At 46.8% G+C, this 15,924-nt stretch overlaps 1 protein-coding gene across 1 annotated transcript in view; it reads right to left on the bottom strand.

The window, feature by feature from the left end:
- Positions 1–1,305: 1,305 nt before the first annotated feature.
- The window catches only part of nsd1b (nuclear receptor binding SET domain protein 1b), a 32,975-nt gene continuing 18,356 nt past the window's right edge, over positions 1,306–15,924 (bottom strand). Inside the window, exons 13-24 of the mRNA XM_072446019.1 lie at positions 15,351–15,554; positions 13,488–13,667; positions 13,003–13,159; positions 12,301–12,506; positions 11,728–11,840; positions 10,197–10,343; positions 9,802–9,924; positions 8,803–8,919; positions 7,815–7,956; positions 7,169–7,275; positions 5,480–5,678; positions 1,306–4,315 (exon numbers count right to left, since the gene is read on the bottom strand). Of these exons, the coding sequence (XP_072302120.1) occupies positions 3,717–4,315; positions 5,480–5,678; positions 7,169–7,275; positions 7,815–7,956; positions 8,803–8,919; positions 9,802–9,924; positions 10,197–10,343; positions 11,728–11,840; positions 12,301–12,506; positions 13,003–13,159; positions 13,488–13,667; positions 15,351–15,554 (2,294 nt within the window). The 3' untranslated portion in view covers positions 1,306–3,716. The remainder of the gene's footprint in view (positions 4,316–5,479; positions 5,679–7,168; positions 7,276–7,814; positions 7,957–8,802; positions 8,920–9,801; positions 9,925–10,196; positions 10,344–11,727; positions 11,841–12,300; positions 12,507–13,002; positions 13,160–13,487; positions 13,668–15,350; positions 15,555–15,924) is intronic.

Here is a 15,924-nt window from a genome sequence, read left to right as displayed (position 1 = left end):
TGAGCATTTAAATCATTCACCCACTGTAGATCCCCCTCTGTCTGGGCAGGGGGATTTTGAAGCCCGAGATGGTTTTCAGGCTCCTCCACACTCCCTGAATGTTCTTTTGCTGCAGCTGCTCCTCCATCCTCCTCTTGTAGCCGGCCTCAGCCTGCCTGATCTTCCTCCTCAGCTCCTTCTGCACAGTCCTCAGCTCCTTCTTGTTCCCTGACCTGAAGGCTCTCTTCTTCTCCTTCAGCAGAGCCTTCAGTTCACGGTTAATCCATGGCTTGTTGTTTGGGAAACACTGCACTGTCCGGGAGGGAACAATGTTCTCAAAACAGAAGTTGATGTAGTCTGTGATGCACTCTGTGATGGTGTTGATGTCCTTCCCATGTGGGCCATAGAGCTCAGTCCAGACAGTGGGGCTGAAGCAGACCTTCAGAGCCTCCTCGCTCTCAGCAGACCACATCCTCACCTCACGGGACACCACAGGCTGCCTGCGCACGATGGGTTCATACACAGGCCTCAGATGTACAAGGTTGTGGTCCGAGCTGCCCAGGGGAGGGAGGGGGGAAGAAGAATAAGCCTCTTTGGTGTTGGCAAAAAACAAGTCCAATGTTCTATTGTTTCTGGTGGGGCAGGTAACATACTGGGTGTATGTTGGTAGAACAGAAGAGGGAGAAGCGTGGTTAAAGTCACCAGAGACGAGGAAGTGACTTTATGTCACTTCCTCGTATATATCTCGCTTTCATGATTCTGATGATTATTTTTCATTGTTTTGTTGCACTTTAACACAAAATAAGTTCCTATGTTTGTGAATTCTGTTCAATGGCAATAAAACTATTTCTTATTCCATCATCTCCGGGGCCGGGTCGCGGGGGCAGCAGTCTAAGCAGGGACTCCCAGACTCCCTCTCCCCAGACACTTCCTCATTTTCATGTGCAGTTTTGGAGAATAAACTGACCCTGATTCATCCCAGAACGTTTAATTTGACTGAAAATAAGAGTTTCAGCTTTATTTTTGAGATGTAACATGTCCAGCAGCAGTTTTCTTTCTCTATCAGATGTGGACAAAAAGGAATAAATGACGAGAAAGTCTCAGCTTAGTTAATGGTTCGTTAAAAGTTTGTGTAAAAAATATGTGTAAAATGTAATACTTTTTCCAGACTTCCTGTATTTGTACTTTTTCCTTCCACTGACTCGACTCACGGCGCGATTGTCTCATAAAATCCCCATGTTTTTCCGTGGAAATGTCGGGAAATAACTGTAATAAACATGTCATTGACGACAACAAAGCAAAGCCGTCAATCGTTGGACTTTCCATATCGTTTTTATTGTGCGTCACAGAAACAGTTTTAAATATGAACACATCCACAAGTCCACAAACTATCTCAGCAGATACATTTTCATAAACTTTTCTTACAAACGTCCACAGTGTCTTTGTGTTTATTTACAGTCAACGAAAAAGGACAAAAAAGGAAGTTTCCCGTCCGTCTCCAAAGTCCAGCGTTCACTCCAGGTCGGTTCCCGCGGTTTCCAAGTCGGTTCCCGCGGTTTCGAACGCACGTCCCGGGTCAGGAAACGGTCCGAAAAGGCTGCGTTCAAAGGCAGTTTTTTTAGCAGCCGAATCTGTCAAACACTTTCCACATTCCACCAAGAAAAGTCCAAGAAAACGGCAAATTCGGTCGTCGCGCCAACACATTCATTGAGGTTTCGAGAGTCGGTATTTTGGCGTTTTTGCAGATTCTTGTCGAGCTCCGTGTGGACGCGAAGGGAAACGCCCGACGCTCGAGTCCGTCGTGCGCTTTTTTAACAAAACAACAAACCCAAAATCTGTGGTTTGTTGTCTGGCGTTGGGCGAAGGTTCGATTTGGTCCTGTGTATGTGATTTTGGTTCTAATGAGCATCTTGTGTCTCTCGATGGTGTAAATGACGGAGGCAGAAGTGAAGCATGACGTGATTTCACTGGAGAAACTGGGATTCGCCTCAGAATAATCACAAAACATGACAAAGTGAAAGCCTCAGAAACGTCACAATCTGATCGTATTTGACAAGAAAAGTCCTGGTTTTTAGGTTTTCCTGGAAAAATACTCACAGCGACGTCGATTTGACAATAGTTTTTCCTTTTATCCACAGATATTATACACACTTTGCCACTAATTATACTTTTGCTGAAGCTCAAATACAATTTTGAGGCTTTTTTTTTCATCTTTTGTAATAGAAAAACAAACTAACTGACATTTCTATCTTTTTGTGATAAAACCGTTTCTATTCTCTATTGAAAATGTGTTTATGCTCGACTTCATTTTGCCTCCATCCGTGAATGTCATGACGTAATAAAGGGTTTATCAATATCTGAGTATTGACTTCTGTTGACAGCTGCACAGTATTTACACTGGGAAAGTGGTTTAGAGATTTAAACTGATTCTACTTTATATATATATATGTGGATTATGTTTTATATTATGCTCTATTTCTGGTAGTTGGTTATATTACAATTGCAGGTGACGATTTTACATTTCATTCATCGTAATCGGTCGTATTGACTTTAAAAACGGCCTCGATTTTTGAAAAGAATTGCACAAAGTCGAGCCTCAAACGCCGGACGAGACGAAATCGGCTGCGTTAGAATCGAGCGGCGAGGGAACGGCATCGAGCGGCGAGGGAACGGCATCGAGCGGCGAGGGAAAGGCGTTAAAACATGGATGAAATCTCTTCAAAGCCGATATTGCAGAACACGTTTCATATCCACAGACGATTAATAATAATCGTCTGTGGATATGAATGTAATCTTCCTCTGGTGCATTAGATCCATCGTTCTCGCTTCTGAAATACTTTGATTTTGTACATTTGCGGTGAATAATTTAACTGAACTTGAACTGAACTTGAATCTGGTTCAAAACTGCTGTGATTGGTCCAAGAGAGCGAGGGCCAAACTGAACGTGTTGATGATCCTAATGTGGGCCCCGTGAGGTCCTGACTCGGCCTTTCTTTAGACCACATTTAATCCTGGGCCAACGTTAGCCAGGCCGAAACCACGTGGAAAAAGTACCAAAACCAGGTTCAAACCAGGTCTAAACCAGGACTAAAACCAGGTCTGAACCAGGACTAAAACCAGGTCTGAACCAGGACTAAAACCAGGTATAAACCAGGACAAAACCACAAAACCAGGTCTAAACCAGGACAAAACCAGGTCTAAACCAGGACAAAACCAGGTCTAAACCAGATCTAAAACAGGTCTAAACCAGTTCTAAACTGGGTCTAAACCAGGACAAAACCAGGACAAAACCAGGACAAAACCAGGTTGAAATGAGGCAGGACTGATTGATTGATTGACTGACTGAGTGATTTGGTGGAGACTTTTTTGAGCACCGTTTTTACTCTCAGCATCACTAAAGTCGGGATCGCCCATTTTAATCTAGTGCGTTTAGAGGTTGGGGAAATGTTGAAAAATGCACAATATCACAATGAAATTTGAATATCGACTATATCATCTATAATAACACAACATCTGATTTAAATGTTGAAACTAAACGGTGCCGTGTCTACGTTTTGTGGTGAATATTCAGTCCATTTGCGTTTAGTGTCATATTTAGTGTCATTTACTGCCGTGAAATCATCTGTCGACATCGGGAAAATTAAAAACCACATCGAGATTCACATTTTCGTCGATATCGAGCACAACGTAACGCCGCCGACGCCTTTTGCTTTGCTGTTAAATTACTGTATAAAAAGTCAGTCGTCGTCTTCGTAATCGTCGTCCTTGATCTCCAAATACTCCAAACTCTCCGGCTCGGATTTCTCGTCCCCTTGTTCCACCAAATCCTGCTCCACGTCTTCTTCTTCTTCGTCGTCCTCGTCCTCATCGTAGGACGAAATGGGCGAGTAGTGCGGCAGCTCGAAACACGGCGGGCTGCTGCAGGAGCGCTCCGAGCCGCTGGGCGCCAGCGTGATGGGGATGGAGAAGGCGGGCGACGCGTTCCCCTCGTTGCTGGAGACGGCGGTGGAGCTGGTGTTGGCGTTGTTGGACGAGGTCATGGGTATCACCGCCATGCCGAGCCCGTAGGTGATGCCATCGTCCGCCGCCGGCTGGTACTGGTGGACCTCGGCGGCGGCGGGCGCGTCCGGGGCCTGGTACTCGCGGATCTCGCCTGGCTCCAGAGGGTTGGGGCCGCAGGGGTCGTGCTCGGTGCAGCAGAGTTTGCCGTCCAGCTTGGACTTGAACAGGAGGCCGTCCTTGTGCTGGTCGCAGAACGAGCTGGGGCACATCTCGCAGTAGGATTTGGCTTCTTTGCCGCAGACGTCGCACTGGTGACGCGGACACTCCCATCGGCCTGTTGGCAAGGAAACGGACACGTAAACGTCGTATTTAATTGAATACACTGCATCACGTTTCAGCCCATAATAAAGAGTAGAGGGGACAAGACTGTGGCCTGAGGGACGACAGCGGCTCTGTTAAAGCTAAACGCATCATCTGAAAAATGTTTGACCCTCCAGATATAGACGAAAATAAAAACATGTTTATTCATTTCGGATGTTTTACGGTGAATCAGCTCTCTACTTCCTCCACGCGTGACTCCGAGTGAAAACCCCCTCGCAAAAAATAGATTTATGTCATAAATATTGGTCAAATCCATCTGTAACGCACATATTTCTGGACTAATAAAAAACAATCGCACATTAAACGACAAACGGACTGGATTATTCAACTTTCTGCTTGTGACGGTGACTCAAGCTAAGCTTAGCGGCAAACGCTAGCAAGAGTTTTGTTCAATCTTTGTTTTAAAGCTCTTCTGCTTCATTCAGTCTGTTGTGTCCAGATGTTGTTTTTCCGACTCTCGCAATGCATTGTGCATTATTGCATATTGACACTACTTTTCAAGGTGCATTGTGGGAAATCTGGACAGTGTGGACATTCGGACGCAGCCGCAGTTCACACTTAACTGACCATTTAAACCGTTGTTCCACAAAATAACGGTGTAGTACAGTATTATTCATATGGATTCTGGCTCTTGTTTACGCTCCGGTTGCTAGGTAACAGCTGTGGAATGACCTCTGCCTGTGTCATATTCATGCTCACGTCCAACCAGGAAGTACAACTATAAACTTTACACAAACGGTCAAACTGGGGACGATAAATACTGAGACAAATCTGAAATATAATGTGCGTTTTAGTGTGTAGTTCAAACTGTCACATGCGCTTAAAGTTCTGTCGTTTTGAACAGGAAGCCAATGGACTTGTTAATATTCTTAAGCCGTTATAGACCAATATTGTGATTTACCGTGAACAAAATCGTCTCCTTATGTCAAAGTTCAACGCGAAAAACCCGAAATGAAAGCGAAAGAAAAAGAAAGTCCAGTAACGGCTCCTGTTTCTGTCAGTTTTATTCGTACCAAAACGCCACGACAAATACGCTTTCATCGGCAACTTGTCACAATTAGTCAAAGTCGGGCGCGGCGCGGCGGAGGTGTCGCGAGCCCCGCCCCCCTTCACTGACCCGCGGGCCGCCGTGTTAGCTGGAGGCAGTCGGCGTGGTAGACCTTGGGGCACCCAGGCTTCTTGCAGGACACGAGCTGACCGCCGTCGCCGCAGCTGAAGCACTCGTCCTCGCGCTCTTTGGTCAGGACGGCCCGGCTCTTCCTTCGGCCGCGGCGCTTGAACTTTCGGCCCCGGTCGTCGGAGGCGGGAGGATTGTTCTGGCGGGAGAGAATGAGGAAAAGAACGATGGAAAACGGCGAGAGCAGCGTTCGTCGTCACGCGATAAACCGACCGATCCGTTATCGATCTCAATGTTATTTTGAAGATGTGAATATTGAGAAAATCGAGCTGAATTAAATTACAAATGAAGTACAGTGAGTGATGTTACTGTCCTACATCTCAAATAGTACATTCTGTTGTGATTAGAATGTTCAAAAGCATTCAAAAGTATTAGACTCTGGAATCAGAAGTAAGAGTAATCGACTGGTCAGCATGTTTGTTAGATTACTTATTGGTCATTTAGACTTTCAAAAACATTATTAACCAATTAAATGTGCGTCTGACGGACGCTGGATGTACTTTTCGTGAGTTTTAGAGTTTGTTTAGTCCGGATGACGATTACGATGATACAACTGTGACTATTCTTTATACGAATAGTCACGATGATTTGTCAATGAATCGTTGCAGCCCCACATCAGTCACTACCCACTGTGGCCACTAGAGGGAATCAGACTTCAAGTAAGTCGTGTTCTAAACAAACTGAATTCACTGGTTAGTTTCCAAACAACTGTCTGTAGCGGTTTGTAGATGTAGTAGTTTGTAGTAGTTTGTAGATGTAGTAGTTTGTAGATGTAGAAGTTTGTAGTAGTTTGTAGATGTAGTAGTTTGTAGTCGTTTGTAGATGTAGTAGTTTGTAGATGTAGAAGTTTGTAGTAGTTTGTAGATGTAGTAGTTTGTAGTAGTTTGTAGTAGTTTGTAGATGTAGTAGTTTGTAGATGTAGAAGTTTGTAGTAGTTTGTAGATGTAGTAGTTTGTAGTCGTTTGTAGATGTAGTAGTTTGTAGTAGTTTGTAGTAGTTTGTAGTAGTTTGTAGATGTAGTAGTTTGTAGTAGTTTGTAGATGTAGTAGTTTGTAGTAGTTTGTAGATGTAGTAGTTTGTAGTTGTTTGTAGATGTAGTAGTTTGTAGTAGTTTGTAGTAGTTTGTAGTAGTTTGTAGATGTAGTAGTTTGTAGTAGTTTGTAGTAGTTTGTAGTAGTTTGTAGTCGTTTGTAGATGTAGTAGTTTGTAGTAGTTTGTAGATGTAGTAGTTTGTAGTTGTTTGTAGATGTAGTAGTTTGTAGTAGTTTGTAGTAGTTTGTAGATGTAGTAGTTTGTAGTAGTTTGTAGATGTAGTAGTTTGTAGTTGTTTGTAGATGTAGTAGTTTGTAGTAGTTTGTAGTAGTTTGTAGTAGTTTGTAGATGTAGTAGTTTGTAGTAGTTTGTAGTAGTTTGTAGTAGTTTGTAGTCGTTTGTAGATGTAGTAGTTTGTAGTAGTTTGTAGTAGTTTGTAGTAGTTTGTAGATGTAGTAGTTTGTAGTAGTTTGTAGTAGTTTGTAGTAGTTTGTAGATGTAGTAGTTTGTAGTAGTTTGTAGTAGTTTGTAGTAGTTTGTAGATGTAGTAGTTTGTAGATGTAGTTGTTTGTACTGGTTTGTAGATGTAGTTTTTACCTTTGGTCTGACTCCGAGGAACCCGCTGCAGTTTGGAGCTCCACATTTACAAACAGTTTTCCCGTTTCCCAGACACTCCAGGTTATAGTTGAAGGTCAGCTCTGTGCCTGAAACACAAAACACACTTTTCATTCATCACTTTCTTTGTGTTCCTGTTTTACAGAAACACTTCATTAGACGTCATTAAATACTGAAAAGAGTCAAACGGTTTTAATTTCCTTTTCTCCTAAGTATACTTGTAGTAGACAGTTGCACCACCAGAGAGCGCTCCTGTAATCATGGATTTATATACTTTTTATATCATTGAGCAGTTTTTGGATCATACATAGTTTTATTTTTTTTGTGATACTGAAGAAAAACAAGTGGCCATCAATACAAAGCATAACTTGCTTAATACAAGCAGCCATTGTATAGAGCCTTATTTAAACTGCTTTAATCCAGCCAAAGAAACAGTCAAATGTGAACTCTGAGTCTCAACGTGTCGGAGTCTTGATGATGTCGCTTCTGGAAATGTCTAAAATGAACAGAATATACGGCCTGTAATGTATGGCCCCGGGCCCCGGAGTCTGAAATAAAGATGGTTTAAAACATTGTAGCTCTAATTGCATTGGCAGTAGAAACACGCCGTTTACGCGTCAGATCTTACCGGCCGGGACGTCCTCCAGCGCGAACAGCCCGACCCGCGTGTCTCCGCCCACCGTCCACTTCTGGGTCTCACAGTTGGGACGACAGCTGTGGTTCATGAAGCGCGCCTCGTTTCCCTTCGGCCCCGCATCAATGATGCGGTCCTAACAAACAAACAAACAAACAAAGGCTCAATTGCGGGTCGTCGTTCGTCTGACCCTCGCGATGCATTGCGGTCAGGGCGTGACCTGTGTGGACGTTTGGACACGCCCATTTCAAGCGTGTTTCAGGTGCTCAGCGTTTAAACTGCAACATTTGTAGATCGTAAATTTACATTTCGTTCATTGTAAAACGCAACATTTAAAATGACTTCATCATAGAAACCGGTTCAATCAAAACTGTCGAACTGATAAGCCCCGCCTCTTCTGTTAGAATCCCGCCTTTTCCGTGATAAATCCCACCTCTTCCGTTAAAACCCTGCCTCTCTCGTGATAAGCCTTCCATGATAAGCCCCACCTCTTCTGTTAGAATCCCGCCTCTTCTGTGATAAGCCCCACCTCTTTTGTTAGAATCCCGCCTCTTCCGTGATAAGCCCCACCTCTTCTGTTAGAATCCCGCCTCTTCTGTGATAAGCCCCACCTCTTTTGTTAGAATCCCGCCTCTTCCGTGATAAGCCCCACCTCTTCTGTTAGAATCCCGCCTCTTCTGTGATAAGCCCCACCTCTTCTGTTAGAATCCTGCCTCTTCAATGATAAGCTCCACCTCTTCCGTGATAAGCCCCGCCTCTTCTGTGATAAGCCCCGCCTCGTGACAGCAGATTGTCATTTACATGCATTTCATTCGTGAAAAACGTCGAGGAAACAACTCATTCAATTGGATTTAGATTTTAAATGCAAATATTAAAATCATTTGTTTCTCATTTGCCAATCTCCAAATGGAAATGGAAAATGAGGAAATGACCAAAAACTGTCCTCGTTCCCTTCGACCCGCTCCACGTTTTCCCACCGTACCTTGTCCAGCGTGAGCATGTAGAAGTTTCCGATGTCGTTTTCTTGGGCGTCTCTGATCCTGGACCTGCACTCTTCTTCGTCGATGACCTCGCCCACGTATTCGCTCACAAACTGCCCCTGAACACACGGTTTCCACAGCGTTTTCCACAGCGTTTTTCACACGCGCCAAACCCAGAGCCGAGCCTGGACTAGACCCGAACGAGGACCTGCGTTCATCGGTTCTGGACGAGGGACCAAACCTTTTCTGAGCCGGGATCGAACTAGATTATTCAGTTCATAAGAAAATATAATACGTAAGAACAGAAAAATGTGAATCATCATGAATTATCGAGAACTTAAAAATGGCGAAAACGGCTAATTCAGGCGTTTCTCTTCTGCGGACGAGACTGTGGTTTTGAGGAGGTCGATTGTTTGTGTTCACGTTCTACATTCAGACTTTTTGAGGCCGAAGTGAACTGAGAAAAAATTATTTTGCTTCAGTTTATTTGTGCCGACAGAGAAGACGCTGAACCGTTTTTTGTGTCGTGTGGATTGTCCCGGTAACGACCGAGATATGAACCGTAAACCTGCTCCAGCTCGGTTTGAACCTCAGAGATTCTACAACGTCGTGACTTCAATACATAAGGAGGACTTCGCTGTTTGGTCATGGGGTCCGTTGGTAAAACTGTGACACTGGACGTTGACGTAGTGACCGCCATCCGACCGCCATCCGACCACCGTCTGACCACCGTCTGACCACCGTCTGACCACCGTCTAACTACCGTCTGACCACCGTCTGACTACCGTCTGACCACCGTCTAACTACCGTCTGACCACCGTCTGACCACCGTCTGACCACCGTCTGACCACCATCTGACCACCGTCTAACTACCGTCTGACCACCGTCTGACCACAGTCTGACCACCGTCTGACCACCGTCTGACTACCGTCTGACCACCGTCTGACTACCGTCTGACTACCGTCTGACCACCGTCTGACCACCGTGCGCCCGAGTCTCACCTTCTTGATGTCGTGGCCACAGCGCAGGCCCCACCCTCGAGACAGCGTCCGGAAGATCTCCACTGTGCTGTACTCTCGTTTGGTGAAGGCCTGGTTCAGACACTTCTCTCCCGCCGGACACACCTGAGATCACCACAATGACCACGACAACAACAACAACAACAACAACAACAACAACACGCTTTAGAAACACTGTATTTACAAGTGTTAAGAAACTGCGCAGAAGAACATGAGACTGTTTTGATAAATATAAAGGGACAGTAGATTGAGCTTTTGCTGAATTTGAACACTTGGATTTAATGACTTGTGATGAAGTAAAATATCTACTACATATATTTAAAAATGGAAGAACACAATGGCAGACACGTGTGAGGGCGTGGTAGTGGCCGTGGTACCTGCGGGTGGCACTCGTACAGCAGCATGCGGTTGATGCACTCAGAGTCCATCCCACACGGACTGTCGTCGGAGGCTTTACAGTTACAGCGCGGGATCTCGGACAGGTCAGCGCTGAAGATCTGGACCTTCCCAATGGGACGGTTCACCTGAGGAGGGAGTGTTCAGTCTGGTGTTGAGTCTGGTGTTGAGTCTGGTGTTCAGTCTGTTGTTCAGTCCTGGTGTTCAGTCTGTTGTTCAGTCCTGGTGTTCAGTCTGGTGTTCAGTCCTGGTGTTCAGTCTGGTGTTCAGTCTGGTGTTCAGTCTGGTGTTCCGTCCTGGTGTTCAGTCCTGGTGTTCAGTCTGGTGTTCAGTCTGTTGTTCAGTCCTGGCGTTCAGTCTGGTGTTCAGTCCTGGTGTTCAGTCTGGTGTTCAGTCCTGGTGTTCCGTCCTGGTGTTCAGTCTGGTGTTCAGTCCTGGTGTTCAGTCTGATGTTCCGTCCTGGTGTTCCGTCCTGGTGTTCAGTCCTGGTGTTCAGTCTGGTGTTCAGTCTGGTGTTCAGTCCTGGTGTTCAGTCTGGTGTTCAGTCCTGGTGTTCAGTCTGGTGTTCCGTCCTGGTGTTCCGTCCTGGTGTTCAGTCCTGGTGTTCAGTCTGGTGTTCAGTCCTGGTGTTCAGTCTGGTGTTCCGTCCTGGTGTTCCGTCCTGGTGTTCAGTCCTGGTGTTCAGTCCTGGTGTTCAGTCTGGTGTTCAGTCCTGGTGTTCAGTCTGGTGTTCCGTCCTGGTGTTCCGTCCTGGTGTTCCGTCCTGGTGTTCAGTCTGGTGTTCCGTCCTGGTGTTCAGTCTGGTGTTCAGTCCTGGTGTTCCGTCCTGGTGTTCCGTCCTGGTGTTCAGTCCCGGTGTTCAGTCTGGTGTTCAGTCCTGGTGTTCAGTCTGGTGTTCAGTCCTGGTGTTCAGTCTGGTGTTCAGTCCTGGTGTTCCGTCCTGGTGTTCCGTCCTGGTGTTCAGTCCCGGTGTTCAGTCTGGTGTTCAGTCCTGGTGTTCAGTCTGGTGTTCCGTCCTGGTGTTCAGTCTGGTGTTCAGTCTGGTGTTCCGTCCTGGTGTTCCGTCCTGGTGTTCAGTCCTGGTGTTCAGTCTGGTGTTCCGTCCTGGTGTTCAGTCTGGTGTTCAGTCCTGGTGTTCTGTCCTGGTGTTCCGTCCTGGTGTTCAGTCTGGTGTTCAGTCCTGGTGTTCCGTCCTGGTGTTCCGTCCTGGTGTTCAGTCTGGTGTTCAGTCCTGGTGTTCCGTCCTGGTGTTCCGTCCTGGTGTTCAGTCCTGGTGTTCAGTCTGGTGTTCAGTCTTGGTGTTCCGTCCTGGTGTTCCGTCCTGGTGTTCAGTCCTGGTGTTCAGTCTTGGTGTTCAGTCTTGGTGTTCCGTCCTGGTGTTCCGTCCTGGTGTTCAGTCCTGGTGTTCAGTCTGGTGTTCCGTCCTGGTGTTCCGTCCTGGTGTTCAGTCCTGGTGTTCAGTCCGGTGTTCAGTCCATGTGTTCAGTCTGGTGTTCAGTCCTGGTGTTGTACCTTGATGTGTTTGTACGGTGGTGGTTTCCTGTCGTTCTTTCGATCTTCCTGAAGCTGTCTTAGTTCCTTCTCAGCCTGAAGCTCCCTGAACCTGTCTGCTGCCTCCTCCAGGGCTGGAGGCCAAAGGACATGACAAGGACACACCACAAGTCAGCCATTGTTTCTATTCTACATTTGAGATTTGAGATGTTTTAACCAAAATAAATGTTGAAATATAGCGACTGAAGACGTCTAGAAAGAGGATATTTAGTAATAATGCGTATTAATGTATATTTTTGAACATGTTGATTTAATAAAGCCACTGTATTTGTGTATTAAATGTGTTTAGCGTCTGTATCGTCCAGGTAACGATTACGATCTAAGTAAAATTATTATGATCGTAATAAACTAGTCATGATTAAACCGATTAAATGTTAGCTAGCCACGCCTCCTAGCTACGCCCCTTTTACCCAGCATCGCCGTTTGTCTCGAGAACATCATTAACTCGAGCGCCCTGTTAATACAATACATACTAATAGTTCGACTCCGGTCCGGGCGTGTCCTGGACCCTGCCGGTTCTCTCGAGACACTGACCTTTCTTGTAGGTGGCGTCGACTCCTTTCCCCATCTTCTCTTTGCTGATGGCGTCCACGTCCATATAAGGAAAGACTCGCGCCTGGTACGTCCACAGATAATCGTTCGACCCGAAGAAATGCACCGGGAACTCGCCCACGTCGTGCCTCATTTTCTGGATGTTTTCTGGGATTGACTTCGGGTGACTCACCTCCGCCGGCCACCACCTGCAGGGGTCAGCAAAGAGAGGGGTTTGAACTGTATAGTACTGCTCAGGGTTCAGATCCCCAGAGGGCTCAGATCCCCGGAAGGCTCACATCCCCAGAGGGCTCAGATCCCCAGAGGGCTCAGATCCCCAAAAGGCTCAGTTCCCCGGAGGGCTCAGATCCCCAGAGGGCTCAGATCCCGAGAGGGCTCAGATCCCTAGAGGGTTCAGATCCCCAGAGGGCTCAGATCCCCAGAGGGTTCAGATCCCCAGAGGGCTCAGATCTCCAGAGGGTTCAGATCCCCAGAGGGCTCACATCCCCAGAGGGCTCGGATCCCCAGAGAGTTCAGATCCCCAGAGGGCTCAGATCCCCAGAGGGCTCACATCCCCAGAAGGCTCAGATCCCCAGAGGGTTCAGATCCCCAGAGGGCTCAGATCCCCAGAGGGCTCACATCCCCAGAGGGCTCAGATCGATGACGTGTGACGGGTGAATAAGTCGACTGGTCAGTACCACTGACCTGTAGCGTCCCACTTTGACCCACAGAATGTCCTTGATCCTGGGCTTCTTCCCGGACTTACAGTCGTTACAGAACCACGAGCCTTTGGGCATCTCGATGTTCAGACACTCTCTGTGGAAGGCGGCGGGACAGGACTCACAGCACAGCAGACTGCCCCCTACAGGCCGGGGAGGGAGGAGCAAACGTGTGCATGAGGACTACGCACTATGATAGATTCAGATCATTTCGTTTTTTTGTGCTTATAGAAAAAACAATAATCTTAGAGTGAGTTTTATTGTTAATTACAGAGATTTTAACTGTAAACTAGGTCAAGACATCACTTTTAAGACATCACTTTTAAGACATCACTTTTAAAGTTTTCTGACGTTTTTTTTAACTTTCAAAGCTTTTACGTCGACTCAACAGTATTTTTCGCAGCCCCATCTCCATATCAGAGGTGCAGTGTCAGGATGATGATGCTGAAACCGTTCAGAGCTGCCGTTTACCTTCAGTGCAGACGAAGCACCAGCTCACATTGACATGCTCGTGGTTCTTGACTCCTTTCCTTGGGCTGAAGTGGTTTGGGCAGAGGACACTGTTGGAGGAGAGGATTCTGCATCCGGCCGCCATGCACAGGTCAGTGGCATGATACGCAACGGGACAGCGAACGCACCGCACCAGGCGACCTGCGAAGAGGCAACCCAACACTCAGAAGCCAAGAAACACCCAGACAATCACAGAACGGTGTCGTGTAGTCAAGGCAATCAGGGCCAGCAGTGATTGACCACTCAAATCTAAAGTTACTGTGTGTCACAACTAAATATAAATTGTTCTTAAATATATCCACATAAGCCCGTTTTCCCCTCTCTTCTGCTGCTGAAGCTTGGCTGAAGCCACAGTGTCTTTTAGTGCCCTCTACAGGCCGCTGAGCAGTACTGCAGGAAGCTTGTTTTTTCTTCTCCTGCTGCTGCTCAGTCTGTGGGCGTGTTCAGAGGCCCGTTTATGCGCCGCCCTCTAAAATTAGCTTTTAGAACCAGAGCGGACAGCAGCCCTAACTGAGCATGTGCAGAAGAGAGAAGAGAAGCCCTAACGCCCTAACTGAGCATGTGCAGAGGAGAAGAGAAGCCCTAACACCCTAATTGAGCATGTGCAGAGGAGAAGAGAAGCCCTAACGCCCTAACTGAGCATGTGCAGAGGAGAAGAGAAGCCATAACGGAGCATGTGCAGAGGAGAGAAGCCCTAATTGAGCATGTGCAGAGGAGATAAGTCCTAATTGAGCATGTGCAGAGGAGAAGAGAAGCCCTAACTGAGCATGTGCAGAGAAGAGAAGCTCTAACTGAGCATGTGCAGAGGAGAAGAGAAGCTCTAACTGAGCATGTGCAGAGGAGAAGAGAAGCTCTAACTGAGCATGTGCAGAGGAGAAGAGAAGCTCTAACTGAGCATGTGCAGAGGAGAGAAGCCCTAACTGAGCATGTGCAGAGGAGAAGAGAAGCCCTAACTGAGCATGTGCAGAGAAGAGAAGCTCTAACTGAGCATGTGCAGAGGAGAAGAGAAGCTCTAACTGAGCATGTGCAGAGGAGAAGAGAAGCTCTAACTGAGCATGTGCAGAGAAGAGAAGCCCTAACTGAGCATGTGCAGAGGAGAAGAGAAGCTCTAACTGAGCATGTGCAGAAGAGAAGAGAAGCTCTAACTGAGCATGTGCAGAGGAGAAGAGAAGCTCTAACTGAGCATGTGCAGAGGAGAAGAGAAGCTCTAACTGAGCATGTGCAGAGGAGAGAAGCCCTAACTGAGCATGTGCAGAGGAGAAGAGAAGCTCTAACTGAGCATGTGCAGAGGAGAGAAGCCCTAACTGAGCATGTGCAGAGGAGAAGAGAAGCCCTAACTGAGCATGTGCAGAGGAGAAGAGAAGCCCTAACTGAGCATGTGCCGATGAGAAGAGAAGCCCTAACTGAGCATGTGCAGAGGAGAAGAGAAGCTCTAACTGAGCATGTGCAGAGGAGAGAAGCCCTAACTGAGCATGTGCAGAGGAGAAGAGAAGCTCTAACTGAGCATGTGCAGAGGAGAGAAGCCCTAACTGAGCATGTGCAGAGGAGAAGAGAAGCTCTAACTGAGCATGTGCAGAGGAGAAGTTTAGAGTCTGTGCTTGTAGCTCAGGCTCTGTTCATGTTCATAAATATTAGACGTTAGTTAGAAACACAGGCAGTATTTTAATAACATAGAGAGCTAAGCTAGAGAATTCTAAAATTGTTTTTATTCAACATGCAGGACTGACAATTCCAGATACGTTTTGATGAAGAAATAACTCAAAATAAAACTCACAAAAGGTCAGTTTAGCGCACTTTGACAGCCATTTTGACCCTGCCGCTCACCTTTGGACAGGTTGCTGCTGCTGGGGTTACTCAGGTGGCAGGTGAGGCAGGCGTGGATGGAGCACCTGAAGCCGCGGTTCCCCGTCGGCGCCGTCGGACCAAACGCGGCGACGCATTCACCGTGATAAAACTTCCCACAGACGGGGATCATGCAGCGCCGCACGTCCTCGCCGCGCTTCTTACACACAAAGCACGTGTGGACGCCTGAGACACAGCGACAGACACGAGGTTCAGCACGTTCAGACTTAAAGGGCGTATGACAGGTCCCTGTGTTTTTCTAATTATGACTTGGTTTGTTGGGCGTGTCCCTGTGGTAAATGTTCACCACAGTTTTACATCAGTTTGCGGAGAAAAACTGAAAAAGGTTGTAAATGACAGGAAGTAGAGATCCCTGTGTGATGTCATCAATAAGCGACATTACTGAGAAAAGGCAGAGACAGTTTGGACACAACAGACACAATTATCAGGTATTATTATTAGTATTATTTTGCAGTGTTTCACCTGATTTGCAGCGCTCGTACCTGATTTGCAGCGCTCGTACCTGATTTGCAGCGCTCGTGCCTGATTTGCAGCG

This window comes from Eucyclogobius newberryi, unplaced genomic scaffold, assembly GCF_026437365.1.
Source record: "Eucyclogobius newberryi isolate DKJ021-1_F unplaced genomic scaffold, fEucNew1.0.hap1 SCAF_15, whole genome shotgun sequence".
Taxonomy (NCBI): domain Eukaryota; kingdom Metazoa; phylum Chordata; class Actinopteri; order Gobiiformes; family Gobiidae; genus Eucyclogobius; species Eucyclogobius newberryi.
The sequence above is the reverse complement of the archived record's forward strand: the minus strand, read 5'-3'. Positions and strand labels throughout refer to the sequence as shown.